Source organism: Bubalus kerabau, chromosome 12 (genome assembly GCF_029407905.1).
Source record: "Bubalus kerabau isolate K-KA32 ecotype Philippines breed swamp buffalo chromosome 12, PCC_UOA_SB_1v2, whole genome shotgun sequence".
Taxonomy (NCBI): domain Eukaryota; kingdom Metazoa; phylum Chordata; class Mammalia; order Artiodactyla; family Bovidae; genus Bubalus; species Bubalus kerabau.
Window position 1 is genome coordinate 71,734,270 of NC_073635.1, and position 25,674 is coordinate 71,759,943.

The following is a 25,674-nucleotide window of genomic DNA, read 5'->3' on the forward strand; positions in this document are numbered from 1 at the left end:
TTTCCAGTCCTAGAGCCTCAAAGACTGAAATCAAGGTGTCAGCAGAGTCATGATCCCTCTGAATCGTTAAAGAGGAAATCCTTCCTTGCCTGTATTAACTGAGGTGGTTGCAGAAAAACCTTGGCCTTTCTTGGCTTGTAACTGCCATCACTTCAGCCTCTGTCTCTATCATCATGTGGGCATTTTCTCTTTCTGTGTGTGTCTCTGGGTTTCTATTCTTATAAGGACACCAACCATATTGAATTCAGGGCCCACCCTACTCTGGTGTGATCTCACCTTAACTGATTCATCTGCAACAATCCTGTTTTTAAACAAGTCATATTTTGAGTTTTAGTTAAATTCAGTTGCTCAGTCATGTCCGACTCTTTGTGACCCCACAGACTGCAGCACAACAGGCCTCCCGGTCCATCATCAACTCTCAGAGTTTACTCAAACTCATGTCCATTGAGTTGGTGATACCATTCAACCATCTCATCCTCTGTCGTCCCCTTCTCCTCCTGCCCTCAATCTTTCCCAGCATCAGGGTCTTTTCAAATGAGTCAGCTCTTCACATCAGGTAGCCAAAGTATTGGAGTTTCAGCTTCAACATCAGTCCTTCCAATGAATATTCAGGACTGATTTCCTTTAGGATGGACTGGTTGGATCTCCTTGCAGTCCAAGGGACTCTCAAGAGTCTTCTTCAACACCACAGTTCAAAAGTATCAATTCTTTGGGATTCAGATTTCTTTATAGTCTAACTCGCACATCCATACATGACTACTGGAAAAACCATAGCCTTGATTAGACAGACCTTTGTTGACAAAGTAATGTCTCTGCTTTTTAATATGCTGTCTAGGTTGGTCATAACTTTCCTTCCCAGGAGTAAGCGTCTTTTAATTTCATGTCTGCAGTCACCATCTGCAGTGATTTTGGAGCCCCCCAAATAACATCAGCCATTGTTTCCCCATCTATTTGTAATGAAGTGATAGGACCAGATGGCATGATCTTAGTTTTCTGAATGTTGAGCTTTAAGCCAACTTTTTCACTCTCCTCTTTCATTTTCATCAAGCAGCTCTTTAGTTCTTCTTCACTTTCTGCCCTAAGGGTGGTATCATCTGCATATCTGAGGTTATTGATATTTCTCCTGGCAATCTTGATTTCAGCTTGTGCTTCCTCCAGCCTAGCGTTTCTCATGATGTACTCTGCATATAAGTTAAATAAGCAGGGTGACAATATACAGCCCTGACATACTCCTTTCCCTATTTGGAACCAGTCTGTTGTTCCATGTCCAGTTCTCACTGTTGGAATTTCAGCATACTTTTTTGTGGGGATGCTGTTCACCCCATAACAAGTTTTGTGGTTAGTATCATCGTCCATGGTCTCAGGGACCAAAATTATTTTTAAAAAGTAAATTTAATTAATTTTTGGCTGTGCTGGTTCTTCATTGCTGCTTTCTGTAGTTGCAATAAGCATGCTTCTCATTGCAGTGACCTCTTGTTGTGGAGCATGGTCTCTAGGTGCACAGGCTTTGGTAGTTGTGGCACATGGGCTCTGGAGCTTGGACTCAGTATCTGTGATCCATGGGCTTAGCTGCTCTGTGGCATGTAGAATGTTCTGGGCCAGGGATCAAATCCCTGTCTCCTGAATTGGCAGGCAGATTCTTATCTACTGCATCACTAGGGAAGTCCCAGACTCTTGTTACCCCCACTGTGTATGGCCTTAACCAAGTTGGCAGCCTTCAAAGTCCAGGCTTGGGGTGGGCCGGGTGGAAGAAGGTCTTGGACATTGCCACTTTCCACCGACCTGGATTTAGTCATGTGTCTGCACCTATTTTCTCAGAAGCCTGGTGAGAGAGGCCTTCCTTCTAGGTTGTCAGGTGCAGCTAAAATCCGGCATTCAGGAAGAAGAACAGATTTTTAGGACAGCCAGCAGTCTCTGCCACACATTCACAGTTCTTGCAGGAGGAGGTGGCACTGGGGTTGTCTTGGTTGTTTACTCAATTTCTCTATCATAGTGTCATAGCTTTTCTCATTGAATGATGTCTAGCATTTGCAAGGCAAGAGGGAATTTTCCTGCATAAGATTATGTTAGCTTTGTAGTGGTTCTCAAGACTTGGTTTTATTCAGCTACATTCCACTGAATAGCTGCTAAGTAGTGTGAAAATCATGAAAAGTGGGAGCTGCACCCATTCCTACTCTAGAGGAGGAGAGAGGGCAGTGACTAAGGAAAAGAGACAGTGATTGTGAAAAGATACTTGTAAAATATTTTATAAGAGATGGAAATTTAAGAGTATTTAATTTTTAGACAATGACTTACGTGATAGTTAATGAAAATCAGTGATACTGACCTAACACACATGAGGAGAAAGGCAAAGTGTGCTTAAGTGCCCAGGAAAAGACCATGAGGCAAAACAGGCATAGCTGGGGTTTTCGTTTGGCATATCTGTCATTGGTTTTGTGTCCCCAGCCTGTCCTGTGCCACTTGATACTCGAAGGCTTGAGCATGGCCTTGCTTTCTCTGTTCCTAGCAGTGTGCATAATGCTTGGCACATGGTGGTATTCAGGAAATATTTATGGAATCATTTCCAATCAGCTCAGCTGTTTGTTGTTAGTAACTCAAAAGTTAAGCAATAAAAATGTCCAGGTTCTTAACTGTTGGAGTTTGGAGTCATATTTTCTCTTTAAGGAGAAACTAGTTCACTTGTTGAGAAAGTTACAACTTTGCTCATGGCCAGAAAATCTTTATTTTATATATATGTTTATATGGCTTTCCAGGTGGTGCAGTGGTAAAGAATCCTATCAGTGCAGGAGATGCAAAAGACGCAGGTTTGAGCCCTGGGTCAAGAAGATCCCCTGCAGGAGGAAATGGGAACCCACTCCAGTATTCTTGCCCAAAATATCCCAAGGGGGTCTCAAAAGAGTCAAACATAACTGAGTGATTAGACAACAATGTTTATATGTGAAGTATTCTTATATGTGCTTTCTATACAAATATATTTACATATTTATACATATATATGTATATAAAACACTATGCATACTATATATACTATATGATTGTATATTCCATATGATATACATTATTTTATAGAATATATATTATTTACTATGTTCTGATATGAAACAAAACTTCTTTAAGTACAGCTGGCAAAATGATATGTAGGCTGTATAAAATCTGTTATTGCAAATTCCAGGAAACCAATAATTTTTGTTTGTGCTTTGTTCTTGCAACTTAAACTGTCTGTTTTTCCTTTTTCTGTAGAACTTCCTATTACTTGATGAGATATCACAGCTCAACAGTCAGCTGCCATCAGATGATAAAACGATAGTGGAAGTGAAAGGTTGCACTGCTTCTTGGGATAAGGTAACAAGTCCTCCATTCCAAGATCATGACTACTAATTGACAACTGAAGACAGATTTATTGGAGAATGTTGTGGTTTTACACATGGTATAAAATGTGATTTGATCATTTACTGAGATTATGTTATAAAAATTCTGAAAATAGGGAATAAGGTTTCCAGCTAATGGAGATTAAATGTAAAATCAGCCTAAGAATTTGGCATGTTGCTCTCTATTTCATTTTCAAGAGAGCTTTCAAAGTATTATACTAATAATTTAAAGTACATACATTTGAATTTAAAAGGACATAATTTGAATTTAAAGTACATATGTTTCTAATGTTGGATTTTACAGGATTGGAGGGACAAAATGCTGCAATGTGGAATGGGTTAACTAATGAATGCACAACCATTTATTAAAGACAAGAGGCTTTGGGAAATCAGTGTAAATTTTTTGCCTTGATTATCATTTTATTATATACTGGGTGATCTGGATCTTTGCTGTGGGGTAGGGTGGGTGCTCCCCCATCCTGAGCTTCTGGATGGCTCTGGCTACTTGGGTGTCAGCCAGAGGCAGTGGAGAGATAGCAAGTGGGCATCGTGAGCACCAGTGATTCCTAGTTTAAGTGTTGCACAGTGTGGAAGCTGATAGGGAGACTGGTGATTTTCCAACACTTGGTTTATTTATGACTTTATGGCAAATAGAAAAAGACAAAAAAAGTCCACTCTCAAAATTGCACATGCGTTGCTGCCTCCTTTACCCATGACTGAAATGTTTCCATTACCATGGTTCTCTGGTCCTCTGTGCACATCCTCCTGTATCAGTGTGGACCAGTCAGGAAAACAGAACCCTAACCAAAGGAGAGGAAATTCCTACAGGGAATTAGTTATGTAGATGATGAAAGCAGGGAAAAGCAAAAATGGTAAAATGGTGGTGGGTGAGACAACCCAGAAATTAGCAAAGGCATAAGTCCTCTTGGAGGAGTTCACCATTAGTGCCACTATAGAGCCGCCTTGCAGACAGCCCACAAACTGGAGAACAATTATACCAAAGAAGTTCTCGCAGTGTAACAAAAGTTCTAGGGCCCACAACCTGTCCCACAACCTTTCTAGATTTCCCAACCTGGGGATCCGGCAAAAGGACTGAAAACCCCCAGAGAAACAGACTTTTGGTGGACACAGCAAAACTTTGTGCACACCAAGACCCAGGAGAAAGGAGCAGTGACTTCACAGGAGACTGAGCCAGACTTGCCCGTGAGTGTCCAGAAATTTCCAGAGGAGGCATGGTTGACAGTAGCCTGCTGTGGGGTCAGGGGACTGACAACAACAGACCTGGGAGCCTTGGCATGCTGGCATAAGTCCTTTTGAAAGAGCCACTACCCCTCAGGCCAAACTATGGGAACACAGCCCCACCCATCAGTAGAAAATTGGATTAAAAATTTACTGAGCTTGGCCCCACCTACCAGAGCAAGACCCAGATTCCCCCACAGCCACTCCCTCCCACCAGGAAGCTTCCACAAGCCTCTTAACCTCATCTGTCAGAGGAAGACAGAATAAAAACCACATTCACAGAAAAATAACCAAACTGATCATGTGGAACACAGCCTTGTCTAACTCAATGAAACTATGAGCTCTGCCATGTATGGCCACCCAAGATGGATGGGTCATGGTGGAGAGTTCTGACAGAGAGTGGTCCACTGGAGAAGGGAATGGTAAACCACTTCAGTATTCTTTCCTTGAGAACCCCATGAACAGTATGAAATGGCAAAATAAGAAATAACACTGAAAGATGAACTTCCCAGGTTGGTAGGTGGCCAATATGCTACTGGAGATCAGTGGAGAAATAACTTGAGAAGGAATGAAGAGGCTGGGCCAAAGAGGAAAAAATGCCCAGCTGTGTTTGTATCTGGTGGTGAAATTAAACTTTGATGCTGTAAAGAACAGTATTGCTTAGGAACCTGGAATGTTAGGTCCATGAACCAAGGTAAATTGGAAGTGGTCAAATAGGAGATGACAAGAGTGAACAACATTTTAAGAATCAGCGAACTAAAATGGACTGGAATGGGTGAATTTAATTCAGATGACCATTATATCTACTACTATGGGCAAGAATCCCTTAGAAGAAATGGAGTAGCCCTTATGAAGTGAAGTGAATTCGGTCAGTCATGTCCAACTCTTTGCAACCCCATGGACTGTATCCCACCAGGCTCCTCCATCCATGGAATTTTCCAAGCAGGAGTGCTGGAGTGGATTGCCATTTCCTTCTCCAGTTGGTCTTCCTGATCTGGGTATCAAACCCAAGTCTCCCACATTTCAGGCAGACGCTTTACCATCTGAGCCACCAGGGAAGCCCGTAGCCCTCATGGTCAACAGAAAAGTCCAAAATGCACTAATTGGATGCAATGTCAAAAACAACAAAATGATCTTCTGTTTGATTTCAAGGCAAACCATTCAATATCACAGTAATCCAAGTCTGTGCCCCAACCAGTAATGCTGAAGAAGCTGAAGTTAAACAGTTCTATGATGACCTATATGAGCTAGTACTAACATAAAAAAAAAAAAAAAAAAAGTTTTCTTTTCATCATAGGGGACTGGAATGCAAAAGTAGGAAATCAAGAGATACCTGGAGTAACAGGAAAGTTTGGTCTAGGAGTACAAAATGAAGCAGGGCAAAGGGTAACAGTTTTGACTGAACTCACTGGTCATAGCAAACATCCTCTTCCAACAGCACAAGAGAAGAATCTACACATGGACATTACTCGATGGTCAATACTGAAATCAATTGATTGTATTCTTTACAGTCAAAGGTGGAGAAGCTCTCTATAGTCATCAAAAACAAGACAGGGAGCTGACTGTGGCTCAGATCGCGAACTCCTTATTGCAAAATTCAGGCTTAAATTGAAGAAAGTAGGGAAAACCATTAGGCCATTCAGATATGACCTAAATCAAGTCCCTGACAATTATATGGTGGAAGTGAGAAATAGATTCAAGGGATTAGATCTGATAGAGTGCCTGAAGAACTATGGACAGAGATTTGTAACTTTCCCTGGTGGCTCAGAGGTTAAAGCGTCTGCCTGCAATGTGGGAGACCTGGGTTCCATCCCTGGGTCGGGAAGATCCCCTGTAGAGGGAAATGGGAACTCATTCCAGTATTCTTGCCTGGAGAATCCCATGGACAGAGGAGCCTGGTGGGCTACAGTCCACGGGGTCACAAAGAGTCGGACACGACTAAGTGACTTCACTTTTTTGGTAACATTGTACAGGAGGCAGTGATCAAAATCACCCCCAAGAAAAAGAAATGCAAAAAGGCAAAATGCTTGTCTGAGGAGGCCTTACGAATAGCTTAGAAAAGAAGACAAGCTAAAGGCAAAGGAGAAAAGGAAATATATACCCATCTGAATGCAGAGTTCCAAAGAAGAGCAAGGAGAGATAAGAATGCCTTTCTAAATGAACAATTCAAAGAAATAGAGGAAAACAATAGAATGAGAAAGACTAGAGATCTCTTCAAGAAAATTAGAGATATCAAGGGAACATTTCATGCAAAGATGGGCACAATAAAGGACAGAAATGGTATGGACATAACAGAAGCAGAAGATATTAAGAAGAGAACTTAGAAGAACTATACACAGAAGAACTATACAAAAAAAAAAAAAAAATCTTAATGACCCAGATAACCACAATGGTGTGATCACTCACCAGAGCCAGACATCCTGGAATAAGAAGTTAAATGGGCTTTAGGAGGCATCACTAGGAACAAGCCTAGTGGAGGTGATGAAATTCCAGCTGAGGTATTTAAAATCCTAAAAGGATAATGCTGTTAAAGTACTTTATTCAATATGCCAGCAAATATGGGAAACTCAGCAGGAGCCACAGGACTGGAAAAGGTCAGTTTTCATTCCAATCCCAAAGAAGGGTAATGCCAAAGAATGTTCAAACTACTACACAATTGCACTCATTTCACATGCAAGTGAAGAAATGCTCAAACTTCTCCAAGCTAGGCTTCAACAGTGTGTGAATGGAGAACTTGCAGATGTTCAAACTGGGTTTAGAAAAAGCAGAGGAACCAGAGATTAAATTGCCAACATCCATTAGATCATAGAAAAGCAAGAGAATTCCAGAAAAACATCTGCTTCATTAACAATGCTAAAGCCTTTGACTGTGTGGATCACAACAAACTTTGGAAAATTCTTAAAGAAATGGGAATTCTAGACCACCTTACCTGCTTCCTGCAACATCTGTATGCAGGTCAAGAAGCAACACTTAGAACCAGACATGGAACAAGCAACTGATTGCAAATTGGGAAAGTAGTATGTCAAGGTGTATGTTGTCACCCTGCTTATTTAATTTCTATGCAGGGTACATAATAAGAAATTCTGGGCTGGATGAACCACAAGCTAGAATCAAGATTGCAGGGAGAATTATCGATAACCTCAGATATGCAGAAAACACTATCCTTATGGTAGAAAGCAAAGAGGAACTAAAGAGCCTCCTGATGAAAGTGAAAGAGGAGACTGAAAAAGTTGGCTGAAAACTCAACATTCAAAAAACGAAGATCCTGGCATCTGGTCTCATCAACTCATGGCAAATAGATGGGAAACAATGGAAACAGTGACAGCCTTTATCTTCTTGGGCTCCAAAATCACTGCAGATGGTGACTGCACCCACAAAATTAATAGATGCTTGCTCCTTAAAAGAAAAGCTATGACCAACCTAGACAGCATATTAAAAAGCAGAGACATTAATTTGCCAACAAAGTTTTGTGCAGTCAAAGCTATGGTTTTTCCAGTAGTCATGGATGGATGTTAGAGTTGGACCAGAAAGAAGGTTGAACATCAAAGGATTGATGCTTTTAAACTGTGGTGTTGGAGAAGACTCTTGAAAGTCCCTTGGACTGCAAGGAGATCAGACCAGTAAATCCTTAAGGAAATCAATCCTGAATATTCATTAGAAGTACTGCTGCTGAAGCTCCAATACTTCGGCCACCTGATGTGAAGAGCTGACTCTTTAGAAAAGATCCTGATGCTGGAAAGATCGAAGGCAGGAGGAGGAGGGGATGACAGAGGATGAGATGGTTGAATGGCATCACTGACTCAATGGACATGAGTTTGAGCAAGTTCTGGGAGGTAGTGAAGGACAGGGAAGCCTGGTATGCTGCAGTCCATATGGTCCCAAAGAGTCAGACATGAGAGAGCCACTGAAAAATATCAAAGGCATGCCAGGAACTTATGCTGCCACCTTTTGGAGTTGAATGAGACAGTTAAAGCCAAGGTTTATGATGAAAACTTATAAGTGATTAACCACCCCCCTCCCCAAATGTCCTATAAAGTACATTATTTTAATAATCTCATGTGTATCATTCAGTTTGCATTTAAGGCAGATGCCTTGCTGTTTCTACTACTTACATTCTGTGGGTGTCTAGAGCTGTGTCCTTATGGAAATCTGATAAAAGAATGTGCCTTGTTAAAGGCAACTAAAACCATTTAAACCCCCAAAGAAATATGTATGATTGGATATAAAGGCTTCTAGAACATAGTATCTTAAAATAGGAAGGATAAAAATGTGAATTACATTAGCTTATCAATGACTATAACATTATTTTCTCTACTTTCTGAAGTAATGTATGTTACTTTATTGAAATGTGCACATTTTTATGAAATTTAATTTTTAGGCATCAGGAACCCCAACGCTACAAGACCTTTCCTTTACCGTCAGGCCCGGTGAACTGTTAGCTGTGATTGGACCTGTGGGCGCAGGAAAGGTAAGTTGTGATGCCTTTTGTCAGCTTGATGCAATACCACAGCCCCTGTTAAATCCTCAGAGTGGAGCCCAGAGCTGCGTGTGACTCAGTTTGAATTGAGTGTGTCTAGAATAGCGTCTCTCTAGGTGTGTTTCATGGACTATTAGTTTTGCAAGAAGGTTTCATGGCAAGTAAATCTTGATAAACACACACAGAGTTTCCCTTTGTGGTGCTTCATGTTGCACAGCTGGGAACCATTGTTGGGAGTTTGGACGTCTCAGTAAAGGAAATTATTGATGTGACAGCTGTTTAGGATGGATGGGGACAATGGGGACTTCTTTTTGTAACAGTGGCCCCTGCAGGAAGTCTGGAGGTGGTAAAGGCTCTTCTGGGAAGCTCTGAGGATTTCCTCACGTGATTTGACTTGATCCTGTCAGTGCACGTGTAGTGAATATGCAGCCATGTGCTGGAGCTAAAGATACACACATGAGCAAAACCCTGACAGGTGTGCTGTCCAAAGACAACTGGATTCCAGGCCAGGACAGATATGCAGGCAGATTATCTCAGCCCAGTGTGGTGAGCACACTGGTGGTATGAACACAGATATGTCACTTCTGTGTGTTACAAGAGATTTGAAGGACATGTGCACTTGCATTAGTTTCCTATGTTGTGAAACAACAAGATACAGAAACCTAAACGTGAGATGGGTACATGAGAGGGTGATGATTTCCTCTGTGATGGACTTTTGCTCTTTAGATACAACTCACTTTAGAGTTCATTTAAGTAATAATTTTTGGATATATTCTTCACACATAGCTTTTTAAGAACAAGTGTTTGTCAAGTGAAGGATACCCAGATGCAGGAACAGCTGTATTAAACATCATGTGTGTGAAATACACATTCTGCTGGGCTGCTTTGCTAGTTAAGAATGTTAAACATTCTTACTTTTTGCTGAATGTAGTACTTCATTTGGGGTCTCCCCTTGGGCAGAAGAGATTGTTGTAGTATTTTATTAATATTTTTATCAACCATTCATTTACATTGACCAATAGTGTTATTTTCAATTGCTTTTTGTCCAGACTTCCAGGGCTGTACTTAATCCTGTTCCAAAACAAGGATTCTATTGTTTATGAAGCACCAGGGTGGGGTCGGCTGTGCTGCGGGGCTTGTTCTGTCCTGAATGCACCCTGTTCACAAGTGTGTGATGCCCTCTGTTTCAGTCGTCACTGTTACGTGCTCTGCTGGGGGAGCTGCCCCCGAGCCAGGGGAAGGTCAGCGTGCAAGGGAGGATTGCATATGTTTCTCAGCAGCCATGGGTGTTTCCAGGGACTGTGAGGAGTAACATTTTATTTGGGAAAAAATATGAAAAACAACGGTATGAAGAAGTAATAAAGGCTTGTGCTTTGGAAGCGGTGAGTAATGATTTTTGAGTAGTTCCAGAATTTCAAATAATGAGAAACTGGTTTAAACTAGAAGTAAGGTTTGTTGAAAGTTCTTTTTTTGTTTGTTTATTTTTTTGTTTGTTTTTTCTCAAAGTTTGAAACATCATTCAGTGTTGCTTAATATTTATGGTGGTCTCCTGGGTAAGAATGCAGGCATATATGTTAATGTTCAATCCTGAAGTCATAAGGACACTCACAGAATGCTGTTCTTTGGGGGGCTGATTGTTTCATTTTGTGAAGTGTCATTCACTTTTCACTTCTTCGTTTACAATTATGAAAATTTCTAAAACTAGAGAGCACAGTGTAACAAACCCCCATGTACCCATCCCCAGCTTCAGCCAGGTTCAGCTGGTGGCCAGTCTTGCTGAATCTCTACTCTTGCTTCATGTCAGCCCCATTCGCCACCCCAGATTATTCTGAAGCAGATCTTAGACCTCCAGATTAGTTGACTGGTAAAGCAACCCTGGTGGCTCAGATGGTTAAGAACCTGCTTCCAGTGCAGGCAAACTGGGTTTGATTCCTGACATGGGAAGATTGACTGGAGAAATAATGGCTATCCACCCCAGTATTCTTGCCTGGAGAATTCTGTGAATAGAGGAGCCTGGGGGCTATAGTCCATGGAGTTGCAGAGTCAAACATGACTGAGCAACTAACACAAAAACATTTTACTAAGAAAAGCCTTTGGAAAAACACATTATTTCACCTGAAAAATAACCCCAATTCCTCAATATTATCAACCTTTTAGGCAGTGTTTACCTGTTGCTAATCATCTCACTGAGAAATCTTCACCATTGGTTTGAATCAGACTCCACATGAGGTGTCTGCCCCCTTGGTTGGTTCTTCCATGGTCCCTTTCAGTCTCTAGGTTTCTCTCTTCACTTGGTTTTGACTTATTCTTATTTAAAGGAAATAGCATGCTTTAACATTTCTTCTTAATTCTTCTTGTTTCACTGGGGGAGAGATTGTTTTCAGAAATAGCATTGAGTTTTACAGAAAATGGCAAGATGAAACTCTGTGTTGGAATTTAGATAAAATTGGTGGATGGATGGTGAAAAATGAATTTTTTCATTCAGTCAGTTCAGTCGCTCAGTCGTGTCTGACTCTTTGCAACCCGATGAATCACAGCACGCCAGGCCTCCCTGTCCATCACCAACTCCCGGAGTTCACCCAGACTCACCTCCATCGAGTCAGTGATGCCATCCAGTCATCTCATCCTCTGTCATCCCCTTCTCCTCCTGACCCCAATCCCTCCCAGCATCAGAGTCTTTTCCAATGAGTCAACTCTTCGCATGAGGTGGCCAAAGTACTGGAGTTTCAGCTTTAGCATCATTCCTTCCAAAGAAATCCCAGGGCTGATCTCCTTCAGAATGGACTGGTTGGATCTCCTTGCAGTCCAAGGAACTCTCAAGAGTCTTCTCCAAAACCACAGTTCAAAAGCATCAATTCTTAGCTGCTCAGCCTTCTTCACAGTCCAACTCTCACATCCATACATGACCACAGGAAAAACCATAGCCTTGACTAGACGAACCTTTGTTGGCAAAGTAATGTCTCTGCTTTTGAATATGCTATCTATATTGGTCATAACTTTCCTTCCAAAGAGTAAGTGTCTTTTAATTTCATGGCTGTAGTCACCATCTGCAGTGATTTTGGAGCCCAAAAAATTACAATCTGACACTGTTTCCACTGTTTCCCCATCTACTTCCCATAAAGTGATGGGACTGGATGCCATGATCTTTGTTTTCTGAATGTTGAGCTTTAAGCCAACTTTTTCCCTCTCCACTTTCACTTTCATCAAGAGGCTTTTTAGTTCCTCTTCACTTTCTGTCATAAGGGTGGTGTCATCTGCATATCTGAGGTTATTGATATTTCTCTCGGCAATCTTGATTCCAGCTTGTGCTTCTTCCAGCCCAGCGTTTCTCATGATGTACTCTGCATATAAGTTAAATAAGCAGGGTGACAATATACAGCCTTGATGTACTCCTTTTCCTATTTGGATCCAGTGTGTTGTTCCATGTCCAGTTCTAACTGTTGCTTCCTGACCTGCATACAGATTTCTCAAGAGGCAGATCAGGTGGTCTGATCTTCCCATCTCTTTCAGAATTTTCGACAGTTTATTGTGATCCACACAGTCAAAGGCTTTGGCATAGTCAATAAAGCAGAAGTAGATGTTTTTCTGGGACTTTCTTGCTTTTTCCATGATCCAGCGGATGTTGGCAATTTGATCTCTGGTTCCTCTGCCTTTTCTAAAACCAGCTTGAACATCAGGAAGTTCACGGTTCACATATTGCTGAAGCCTGGCTTGGAGAATTTTGAGCATTACTTTACTAGTGTGTGAGATGAGTGCAATTGTGCGGTAGTTTGAGCATTCTTTGGCATTGACTTTCTTTGGGATTGGAATGAAAACTGACCTTTTCCAGTCCTGTGGCCACTGCTGAGTTTTCCAAATTTGCTGGCATATTTAGTATTTACCTGTTAATAGAATATAATTTGGCAAAAACAAATAAATAACTAAATACTGATAAATACTGTGTTACTCTCTTGAGTTATAAAAATCTATGAGTAATACAGTGTTGAAGGGCTTGCCCTCCCCAGGCCTATTCAGTGCAGTCTGTTATTTTATACAGTGAGGGAAAAGCTGCAATGGACTTTCAAAGGTATGGTGTTGAAGGCTCCAAATTCACTTGGTTAGGCATTAGTAATTTTGCTTGAACAGTGGCTTGCACATCATAGATTGTATCTATGGTGAGTAGCATTTTATGATGGTATGAACAGAACATAATCACTTGTTTAATGGTCTTGTGTCTCACTCTTTGTGACCCCATGGACTATACAGTCCATGGAATTCTCCAGGCCAAAATACTGGAGTGGGTAACCATTCCCTTCTCCAGGGGATCTTCCCATCCAGGGATCAAACCCAGGTGGATTCTTTACCAGTTGAGGCACCAGGGAAACCCTTCTTTCTCCTGGATTGTTATTGATGGGAGATTGTGCTTTTGTGGAAATGATACTGTTACTGAGTCCAAGCTCGCTTTGCTCACTACACAGTGGGCTAGCAAATCCGAGATGAGGTGTGGAGACAGTTCAGTTCAGTTCAGTCGCTGACTCTTTGCAACCTCATGGACTGCAGCACACCAGGCCTCCCTGTCCATCACCAACTCCCAGAGTTTACTCAAACTCATGTCCATTGAGTCGGTGATGCCATCCAACCATCTCATCCTCTGTTGTCCCCTTCTCCTCCCACCTTCAATCTTTCTCAGCATCAGAATCTTATCAGATGAGTCAGTTCTTTGCATCAGGTGGCCAAAGTATTGGAGTTTCAGCTTCAACATCAGTCCTTCCAATGAACACTCATTGGAAGTGTTCAATCCTAAAGGACTGATCTCGTTTAGGGTGGACTTGTTGGATCTCCTTGCAGGCTAAGGGACTCTCAAGAGTCTTCTCCAACACCACAGTTCAAAAGCATCAACTTTTCAGCACTCAACTTTCTTTATAGTCCACTCTCACATCCATACATGACTGCTGGAAAAACCATAGCTTTGAGTAGCCTTACCGTTGTCAGCAATGTCTCTGCTTTTTAATATGCTATCTAGGTTGGTCATAACTTTCCTTCCAAGGAGCAAGCATCTTTTAATTTCATGGTGGCAGGCACCATCTACAGGGATTTTGGAGTCCAAAAAAATAAAGTCTGTCTGATTCCATTGTTTCCCCATCTACATGCCATGAAGTGGTGCGACCAGATGCCATAATCTTAGTTTTTGAATGTTCAGTTTTAAGCCAAATTTTCACTCTCCTCTTTCACTTTAATCAAGAGACTCTTTAGTTCTTCTCTACTTTCTGCCATAAAGGTGGTGTTATCTGCTTATCTGAAGTTATTGATATTTCTCCTGGCAATCTTGATTCCAGCTTGTGCTTCATCCAGCCTGGCATTTCTCATGATGTACTCTGCATATAAGTTAAATAAGCAGGGTGACAATATACAGTCTTGATGTACTCCTTTCCCTATTTGGAACCAGTCTGTTGTTCCATGTCCAGTTCTAACTGTTGCTTCTTGATCTGCATACAGATTTCTCAAGAGGCAGGTCAGGTGGTCTGGTATTCCCATCTCTTTCAGAATTTTCGACAGTTTATTGTGATCCACACAGTGAAAGGCTTTGGTATAGTCAATAAGCAGAAGTCAATATTTTTCTGGAACTGTCTTGCTTTTTTGACAATCCAATGAATGTTGGCAATTTGGTCTCTGAATCCTCTGCCTTTTCTAAATCCAGCTTCAACATTTGGATATTCACAGTTCATGTACTGTTGAAGCCTAGCTTGGAGAATTTTGAGCATTACTTTGCTAGCATGTGAGATGAGTTCAATCAGACAAGGAAGGGAGTTTATTCCGGGAATCAGCCAACTGAGAAGATGACAGGCTAGCACCTTAAAATAACCATTTTGTTGGGGCCTGTTTTCCAGGTTCTTTTATGGATAAGAGATAGGAGGAGGCAAGGAAACAAAGTAATAAGACCATTTAATTCTTGCAAGTATCTCATAAAACAGCAAGCCTCAGGCAGGGGCTGTGTTACTTTCACTTCCTTATAACCCTTCAGAGGTGGGCAGGATTATTGTTATTACAATAGCAAAAGCAGCAAGATAAGGGTTAACATCACAGAAATATATCCAGTATGAATTCAAAATTAACCCTTCCTGGTTACAGAATCAAGGAAGTAGGAGTGAACTGGATTTATATTAAACGGTGTTTGTATTGTGATGGCCCAGTGCTCTGTGCACTCAATGCAGGGGGCATGAGTTTGATCCCTGGTCAGCAAACTAAGATCCTACATGTCACATGGCACAACCAAAAAGTAAAAAACAATAGAAGAGCAAATATTCAGACTTTGTAGGTGGCTCAGATGGTAAAGGATCTGCCTGCAATGTGGGAGACCCAGGTTCAATACCTGGGTCAGGAAGATCCCTGGAGAAGGGAATGGAATCCCCTCCAGCATTCTTGTCTGGAGAATCCCATGGACAGAGGAGCCTGGTGGGCTACAGACCCTGGAATCAAAAGTCAGACGCAACTGAGCAACTAACACTACATTACAAATACTGCATAAGAAAAAGGGGAAGCAAATGTGAAACAGTGAGAACAGCAGCTTCCATTTTTTCAGAGTGTACATGCAATTCATTTTTCTCTCTCTCATCCATGTATGAGAACACACATAAGAAGGTAAGTTATTCTTTGTGAGTGTCCTTGATGTTAAATTCCTCATTGTTTGTTGGTAAAGCTAAAACTTGGGGAATTGAAACAGCTGTCCTTAACGTTTGGAGCTCAAGTTCAGATCCGTTTCTGTACAACTCTAGACTCCATGCTTGCCCACGGTGCTGTGCTGTCTTTAGGAAGTTTAAAAGAAAAAAAACTTTTAAAAAAGCAGATGATGCATGAAAGTGGCAAGTGGGGTGTGGAGTAAACAGATCTCAGGCTTTCCTCTTTAGCTTAGTCACGTCCACCTCCTGATGCCCAGATCAGACTCCAGAGACTCAGGCCAGGGGGGTTTCTTTCACGACCTTCCCTTTCTGGTGAAGCTCAGCCCTGTCTTCCTTCCCTACATTTGAGCATCTCTGGAGAAGAGCAGGTTCTGGGAAAGTGGCTGCTGTTCAGCGTTTTCCCCAGGGAGCTGATGCTTTCCCACAGCCACGTGGAGTGACAAGAATGGTAACGTGGACAGTGTCCAGGGCCTCACCCACCCTCAGGGGTCTGTGCAGCAGGCTCTGGTGGGAAGGGCCCCTGAAGGACTGGCCTGCACAGTGATTCTTCTGTATGTGATGGAACATTTATAAACATGAACTGGTCTCCTGTTCTCTGTGTGGTTGGGACATAGAGTTGGGGCCCCTTGTGTCCATTCCCTCCTTGACAGGAAGGGAGGCCCAGTGGAGGAGAAGCTGAGAGGGAGTCCTGACCTCAGTTCATCACATGCCCACTATCACTTTGGACACACCCTGTTATCTGTCTGGCCCTCTGACATTTCTGCAGCAAAGTAAGGACCATGAGTCAGAGGGTTTCCAAGAGGTTTTATTGCTGCTCTGAAACATTGCCTATGACTGTGATTAGCAACCAGCAAGGGGTCAGCAAGGTCTTTGCAACACCTGGGAACCGCTTAATGAATTATGATCCTCTGCTTGTCTCCTTGTGGAATCCACGTGTCAATGGATGGACATAAGATAGCTTCATGATAGTAGTGTCTTAAGAGTTATTTTGGCCTGAATATACAGAGACTGCATGTGCAATGGAAAAGGCTTGATCTTTGGAGAGAAACAGTCCTTGGTAGTAGCTCCAGGTGTTTATCTCAGTTTCTTCATTATTAAGTGGGGGAGGGGTGGGATTTGTAAGGCTACAGGCCATGCCTGTGAAATGCTTTCAGTTAATGGTGGTCATTGTTACTATTATAGCCTATTTGTCTTCATTCATCCATACTTAATTACATATACATATAATAAAGATTGCTCCTTATATTTCTCCCTATGCTCACATCTGCCTAATTTTGGAGGACAAATAAGTTTTAAAAAAAGCAAAATTTTTTTGTATTACATATATTAATAACAACTAATGATTAAACTAGATCTAATTGAAGTAAAAGGTCGGTTTTCAGTACAATCCCAAAGAAAGGCAATGCCAAAGAATGTTCAAACTACCGCACAATTGCACTTGTCTCACATGCTAGTAAAGTAATGCTCAAAATTTTCCAAGCCAGGCTTCAACAGTACATGAACTGTGAACTTCCAGATACTCAAGCTGGATTTAGGAAAGGCAGAAGAACCAGAGATTAAATTGCCAACATCTAGTGGATCATAGAAAAAACAAAAGAGTTCCAGAAAAACATCTACTCTGCTTTATTGATTACACCAAAGCCTTTCACTGTGTGGATCACAAGCTGTGGAAAATTCTGAAAGAGATGGGAATACCAGACCACCTGACCTGCCTCCTGAGAAATCTGTATGCAGGTCAAGAAGCAACAGCTAGAACTGGACATGGAACAATGGACTGGTTCCAAATAGGGAAAGGAGTGTGTCAAGGCTGTATATTGTCATCCTGCTTGTTTAACTTATTTGCAGAGTACATCATGAGAAATGCCAGGCTGGATGAAGCACAAGCTGGAATCAAGATTGCTGGGAGAAGTATAAATAACTTCAGATATGCAGATGACACCACCCTTTTGGCAGAAAGCAAAGAACTAAAGAGCCTCTTGATGAAAGTGAAAGAGGAGAGTTGAAAAGGTTGGCTTAAAACTGAACATCTAAAAACTAAGATTATGGCATCTGGTCCCATCACTTCATGGCAAATAGATGGGGAAACAATGGATACAGTGAAAGACTTTATTTTGCCCGGGGTGGGGGTGGGGGTCCAAAATCACTGTAGATGGTGACTGCATCCATGAAATGAAAAGATACTTGCTCCTTGGAAGAAAAGCTATGACCAACCTAGACAGCATATTAAAAAGCAGAGACATTACTTAGCTGACAAAGGTCTGTCTAGTAAAAGCTATGGTTTATGCAATAGTCATGTGAGATATGAGAGTTGGCCTATAAAGAAAGCTGAGTGCTGAAGAATTGATGCTTTGAACTGCAGTGTTGGAGAAGACTCTTGAGAGTCCCTTGGACTGCAAGGAGATCCAACCAGTCTATCCTAAAGGAAATCAGTCCTGAATATTCATTGGAAGGACTGGTGCTGAAGCTGGAACTCCAATACTTTGGCCACCTGATGCAAAGAACTGACTCATTGGAAAAGACCCTGATGCTGGGAAAGATTGAAGGCACTAAGAGAAGGGGATGACAGAGGATGAGATGGTTGGATGGCATCACCAACTCAATGGACATGAGTTTGAGTAAACTCCAGGGGTTGGTGATGGACATGGAAGCCTGGCGTGCTGCAGTCCATGGGGCCACAAAGAGTAGGACAAGACTGAGAGACTGAAGTGAACTGAATTGAAGTAAACCTCTGAGTTCATTGAGCTGAAGACTTTTCTGTAAGAAAATAGGGAGATATGAAGTAATCACATTTGCAACATCAATTCAGGCTGATGACATAACTCCGGAGTTATGAAGGAGGAGTTATGAAGGCTCAAGGAGTCAGAAGGCTCAAGGATTGAATCTCATTTTCTCTCTTTACTAGGAGTGTGATCGGTCACCAATAAGAAGGTGTCAATTCCTATCCTCTTTTTCATTTATGAAAGGTGTTCATACACTTCTTTACATTCTCACAGCATCCTTGAGTTTAGTGACTCTTGTTTCTGCAGCACATTCTATAGAAGAGGGAAGTGAGACCTAGGGAGATCAAAGGACTTGTTTGTTTTTTTTTTAATTTTATTTTTAAACTTTACATAATTGTATTAGTTTTGCCAAATATCAAAATGAATCCACCACAGGTATACATGTGTTCCCCATCCTGAACCCTCCTCCCTTCTCTCTCCGCATACTATCCCTCTGGGTCGTCCCAGTGCACCAGCCCCAAGCATCCAGTATCGTGCATCGAGCCTGGACTGGCAACTCGTTTCAGACATGATATTTTACATGTTTCAATGCCATTCTCCCAAATCTTCCCACCCTCTCCCTCTCCCACAGAGTCCATAAGACTGTTCTATACATCAGTGTCTCTTTTGCTGTCTTGTACACAGGGTTATTGTTACCATCTTTCTAAATTCCATATATATGCATTAGTATACTGTATTGGTGTTTCTCTTTCTGGCTTACTTCACTCTGTATAATAGGCTCCAGTTTCATCCACCTCATTAGAACTGATTCAAATGTATTCTTTTTAATGGCTGAGTAGTACTCCATTGTGTATATGTTCCATAGCTTTCTTATCCATTCATCTGCTGATGGACATCTAGGTTGCTTCCATGTCAAAGGACTTGTTTATCATGGAGACTCAAGTGTGGCACTTGCTTCCTCCCCAGATTTGCTGCAGTAGAGAAAAAGAAATGAGTGCTGCTTCTTTGTCTATGCCAGGGTTTGTCCAGTGATAATTATAGGTAGTCTAAAATTTCTAATATAATAACTGTAACTTAAACCTAATTGTTATCTTGTGATTTTGGTGATGTTCTTGTCATCCTTTTTTTTTTTAATTTCACCAGGTACTCTGGAGAAAATAGACTGATTTTTCTATTTATTTCTTAAGTAATATTCAAATAATACTTGTGATAGATTGCCTGATCCTCAAATCAAAGCTTCATATCCTTCTTAACTTTGAGTGGTTTCTGCTTCCACAGGCAAGCATCTGCTTGGTTTAGCTGATCTGCTTGGTGTCCCTTGAGTACACTGTTTCCCTTTGGTTTTTCTTGCCCACCTTGGGGGGGTGTGTGTGTGTGTGTGTGCGCGTGCGCGTGCACATTTTCCGGTTTATTGTATAGGTTTTGTCTGTCACTCTATGACTTGCCATAAGTGTCACTCTGAAAACACAGGTCAGGTGTTATTACTTCTTTGAAAGTGGGAAGTGGAGACCAAGATCAGCAAAACTGGTAATTTAAGATCAAATAAATACTGTGCCTTCACCAGCCTGGGCCACCAGCTCTCACACCTGTGTCTCTAACACCGACCCTCACACCTGCCTGTACAACTGCAACATGACGTCACTGAGAGGTCATCTCAGCTTGTCCGTGAGCAAAGTCCCCTAAACCTGCATCCAACATCTTCCCCAACTCAGTAGATGGAGACCCTGTCCTTCCACTTCCTCATGTCCCAGATACCACAGTCCTCTTCTCTTATGACCAATGCTTATCCTGGCAGCAGGTCTTACAGACTCCAACTTGGTCTGGAATGTGACCCTGTCTCTCCATTTCTGCTGCTCCCACTCTGGTCCTTACCATGGTCATCTCTCACCTAGATTATTCCAGTAGCCTTCTCACTTGTATCCACCCTCACTCATCCCCCGTTTCCATAAAGCACAGGTGTGATTCTTTAAAAACTTCAGATCTGTCACCAACCTCCACCTTCTACTGGAGTGACCCCAGGCTCTTCCTGCTCTGTCTCTGCCCTCACCCCTTCTTCTTACTCTGCTCTCCTGTGTCCTTTCTGGTCCTGAACCCCTTGGGCATCTCGCCCCTGCACCCACCCCTCCCTCTGTGAGGATCAGCCTCTCCAGGTCTGCTTGAGCCCCCCTACCACATGCCCAGATCTGCTCACACCCACTCTGAGCAGAGCCCTCACACCCCAGTGTGGACTCACTTCCCCCTTCACTCTTCATCCCCCTGAGCCAGCTTCCTTTTCCTTCTCATCCTTAGTACTTGCTTGCACTCAGGTTAATTTTCTATATCATCCATCTCCCACCATGGAAAGAAACTCTGAGACTTTGTTTTCAATGGCTGGATTAATTGTGCCTAGAACAATGCCTGGTGTGTAGTCAGTCCTCAATAAATATCTATTAAAATGGTCAAATGCATAAATGCTGTGAAAAACTACAGAATGAAAACAAATGAGAAACCCTAAGAGGCTTTTTTTGTTGTTGTTATTCAAGGTTATAGTTTAGTCGCTATGAAACATTCCCATTGCTCTTCATCAAATACTTGTATGAAGAACTGATGCTAAAGGCTTAGGATGATGGGAATTCCTTGGTGGTTCAGTGGTTAGGGCTTTGTGCTCTCATGGCTGAGAATTCGGTTTCAGTCCCTTGTCAAAGAACTAAGATCCCACAAGCTACATGGTGTGGCTTAAAAAAAAAAAAAAAAAAAAAAAAAAAAAAATTAGGATAAGAGGAGGAGAATACATCTTAAATCTTATTCTTTTTTCCCTTTTTTATCTCCATACAGGATTTGCAGCTTCTGCAGGATGGAGATCTAACTGTCACAGGAGATGGAGGAACCCCACTGAGTGCAGGACAGAAAGCCCGGGTCAGCCTGGCGAGGTAAATGGGGTTTCAGTTATCATCCTGCCCCTCCTCCTCCACAGCTCCTAGTGGACGTGAGCATGCAGACCCCACTCACCGGGTGGGCCTGTGTAAAGCAGGATCTTGCTCCTTCCCCTGGGCTCCTGGAATGAACATGGAGTTGTTGGACGCTGTCATGATTCAGGGCTGAGACCCAGAGAGTGTGAAGTATTTTCTCCTGACATCTCTCTCTGTTTTCTAGAGCCATGTATCAGAATGTGGACATCTACCTCCTGGACGATCCACTCAGTGCAGTGGACACAATAGTCAGCAGGCATTTGTTTGAACAGTGAGTTTGCACCTGTTTCCTATGATCTCTGCCTTCCAGGTACCTGTAGAGAAAGATCAGGGAAGGGAGCTCAGGAAATCCTTTAGGAAAGACTCCTTTAGGAGTCTTTAGGAAATCCTTTGTGCTTTAGCTTGCTCTGCCCTGGTGTTCCTCCCTCCCCTCTCTTCCCTCCACAGAAGATCCATCGTAGAGAAGTTTTGCATTATGATGAGATCAGGACAGGAACATACAGAAGGTGCTTCTAGTGTGTGGAGAAGACTGGGGTCCGTGCTTTAGGGAGTCAGGGATAGATGGCAGATTTCCCCATGACTTTTAGTTGATGTTTCCAGACCTTAGGGATAAGAAGGATGGTGTAAAATTTTAAAATCAGAGAATAGGCCTTGGGAACCTGATAACTGGATGCCAATCCTTTTCCTCCATCATGTGTTGAAGACGCATTAGAAGTGAAATTTTCAGTACCCACACAGGGCTTCCATGGAAAGACTGTTGGTTTCTTAATCTGTTGGTTTGGAAATACTTAATAAAGTCTAGAATTTACAAATGATTTATTTCACATCTATGACTTAGGTGTTTAGCATTGCTTCATGGGTCCTTACTAGAATTAATACTTAGGCTCTCGTGTAGGGTTACCTTGAATTTGAAACTCGATATCTTGGTTGAAGTCCTGACTCTCACTTTGTTTCTAGAATTTGTTGTCAGTGGTGCTTTCTTGGCCACAGAACTCCTGAAGGAGAACAGCTCTGATGCTTTTCTGTCCTAACACACACTGACTGAGGCCTCTGGTGGAGTCTAGACTGGCCTATTTGTAAGCCTCACAAATTCACTTTTTCTGAAACAACCTCCATATCTACCCCACAGTTAGTTCCCTTGCTGTCGTTCACCTTGTTAAAGCCAATGAGCCTTTCAGCTGCACTTATTAACTCCCTGCTTGTGCACTGAGATCAGTGCCCTTACAGATGTTCCTACACAAAACCCCTTAGTTTACAAGGAGGACACTGAGCCAGGAGAGGGAAAGGACCACCCTGGGCCGAATAAGGGAGACTAGGACACCCAGCTCTCATTCCTGCCTCTGAGGAACCTGTTTCTACATGGAGCTTGTTAAGACAGATACCTGGGGAAAGGTCAGCAGAGTCAAACTTTAGAGAGTTTCTATATAGGGTAGGAAATACTAAGCGGAAGTGGCAGCTGGAGGCTTTCACTGAAGTTGGAAAGCTCCCTGTGCCCGGGGCTGGGCTGGAAGTGCCCTGTGGGCCTGCAGGCTGGATAGGTGTGTGGCGGTTGAGAAGAGGACCCAGTTCTTTTGGGGAAGGAAGAGTAGAAGCTCAGGTGTCGGGAGAGGAGGAAGCAGGGCTGTGAGAAGGACAGCAGATAGATCTTCGTGAAAGGTTGTTGTTGAATCACGCAAAGACGCTGGGATTCTTGGCCCCTGGAGGAGAAGAATTCAATCCGGGGCCAGAGACGAGGCTTGATCGCTCAGAGCTTTTGTGTAATAAAGTTTTATTAAAGTATAAAGGAGATAGAGAAAGCTTCTGACATAGGCATCAGAAGGGAGCAGAAAGAGTACCCTTCTGCTCTAGTCTTCAGCTGGATGTTATATAGTCAGTAGCAGTCTGTTAATGAAAGAAAGGAATGTCTAAAAACTCAGAATGGCTCCAGGCCCCTCACACATAAGATGCATTTTGGGATAATCTTGGCACCAAATGGTTTATCCTGGGCCATAAAATGATTAACTTGAATCTTGAAGAAGGGCAGACCACCATACAAATAGTTTCATTTACATAGATTAGGGAAACAATATCTGAGTATAACATACTGGTTTTTCAAGTAGGTTCTGAGCCAAGAGGCAGAACTAACTTGAAGACAGAGTTTGGGGTAAATGCATAGTGCATTAGCATAGCTTAAGACAAACATTTCCATAAGAAAAAGGCATTGGTTATCTCTAGGTTTGAGAATAGTTAACTTCAGGTGAAACCAGGTGTCATTAAGGCAACACAGTATTTGAAGAGAAACCTCCTTTTAAATTTGTATACAGAAGGAAAAAATATCGCTAGTTTGTTTCCTCCTGCCGCTTAAGAGAGATAAAAATGTCTGACACTTGCAGGCTATTTCCTCTGTTTGGAGACCCCTGGTCTTCCTGCCTGTTACCCTCTCACTCAACTGGAGGAGGCAGCGTGTTTGGCAGAGAGAAGCTGTTTGGAAATTCTCGCTGTCAGGTCCTGTGTTAGTTGCTGGGGCTGCATATATGTAGGCTGCTCTCAAAGGACACCAGAGCCTGGATGGCTTAAAAATAACAGAAGTTTATCTCTCTCCATTCTGGAGGCTGAGAAAGTCCAAGTCAGGGTGCTGACAGATTCAGCATCTGGTGAGGGTCTGATTCCTGTGTCCTCTCATGGTGGAAGGGTGAGGGAGCCCTGTGGTTCCCTTTATCAGGACACTAATCCCTTTCATGGAGGCTCCACCCTCATGACCTGATCACCTCCTGATGGTCCCACCTCCTAATACCAACACACTGGGGATTAGGTTTTAATGCATGCATTTTGAGGACAAAAGCATTCAGTCTATAGCAAACTGTCACACATGGAGGTGCTTAGAGAACGGAAATTGATTCTCTCACAGTTCTTGAGGCTGGAAGTTCAGCACGCAGGCAGCTTTGGTCTCTGCTGAGCACGCTCTCCTCACCCGCTGGCGGCGGCCACCGCACTGTGTCCACATGTGGTCTTCCCTCTGTCCTCAAGCGTCCCTGTGTCTCTGTTCATTTATTTTTTTTTAAGTTTTTATTGAAATATAGTTGATTTACAGTATTGTGTTAATTTCTTTGTACAGCAAAGTGACTCGGTTATATACATATATACATTATTTTTATATTCTTTCATTATGGTTTATCTCAGGATATTGAATATAGTTCTCTGCACTATACTGTAGGACCTTGTTGTCTGTCCATTATACACATAATAGTTTGCATCTGCTAACCCCAAATTCCCAGTCCATCCTTCCCCCACACCCCCTCCATCCATGCGACCCCAAGTCTATTCCCTATGTCTGTGAGTCTGTTTCTCTTTTGCAGATAGGTTCATTTTTGCCATATTTTACATTCCACGTATAAGTGATAGATGATATTTGTCTTTATCTTTCTGACTTACTTCACTTAGTATGATAAAGTCTAGGTCCATCCACAGTTTTGCAAATGGTATTCTTTCTTTTTTTTTTTTTTTTTTCCTATGGCTAACTGGTATTGCATTTTCTATATGTATCATATCTTCTTTATGTTATTTCCATGTTTTGGCTATTGTGAATAGTTTTCCTATGAACATAGGCGTGCATGTGTCCTTTTGATTTATAGTTTCCTCCAGATATATGCTCAGGAGTGGGATTACTGGATTATAAGGTAATTCTGTTTTTAGTTTTCTGAGGAAACTCCATAATCTCTTCCATAATGCCTGTGACAGCTGATATTCCCACCAGCAGTGTAGGAGGAGTCCCTTTACTCCATTCCCCCTCAGCAACTGTTACTTTAATAATGACCATTCTGACTGATGTAACGTGATATACCTCGCTGTAGTTTTGATTTGCATTTCTCTAATAATTCAAAATGGTGAGCTTCTTTCCATGTACTTACTGGCCATCTTGATGAAAGTGAAAGAGGAGAGTGATAAAGTTGGCTTAAAACTCAACATTCAGAAAACTAAGATCATGGCATCCGGTCCCATCACTTCATGGCAAATAGTGGGGAAACAGTGGAAACAGTGGCTGATTTTATTTTTCTGGGCTCAAAAATCACTGCAGATGGTGATTGCAGCAATGAAATTAAAAGACGCTTACTCCTTGGAAGGAACGTTATGACCAACCTAGATAGCATATTAAAAAGCAGAGACATTACTTTGCCAACAAAAGTCTGTCTAGTCAAGGCTATGGTTTTTCCAGTGGTCATGTATGGATGTGAGAGTTGGATTATAAAGAAAGCTGAGTGCTGAAGAATTGATGCTTTTGAACTGTGG

General features: G+C 42.2%; 1 protein-coding gene across 1 annotated transcript in view; it reads left to right on the forward strand.

The window, feature by feature from the left end:
- The window catches only part of LOC129624243 (ATP-binding cassette sub-family C member 4-like), a 180,888-nt gene that overhangs the window by 32,701 nt on the left and 122,513 nt on the right, over window positions 1-25,674 (forward strand). The window contains 5 exon segments of the mRNA XM_055541904.1: window positions 3,241-3,342; window positions 8,986-9,075; window positions 10,275-10,466; window positions 21,275-21,369; window positions 21,593-21,679. Coding sequence (XP_055397879.1) covers window positions 3,241-3,342; window positions 8,986-9,075; window positions 10,275-10,466; window positions 21,275-21,369; window positions 21,593-21,679 — 566 coding nt within the window.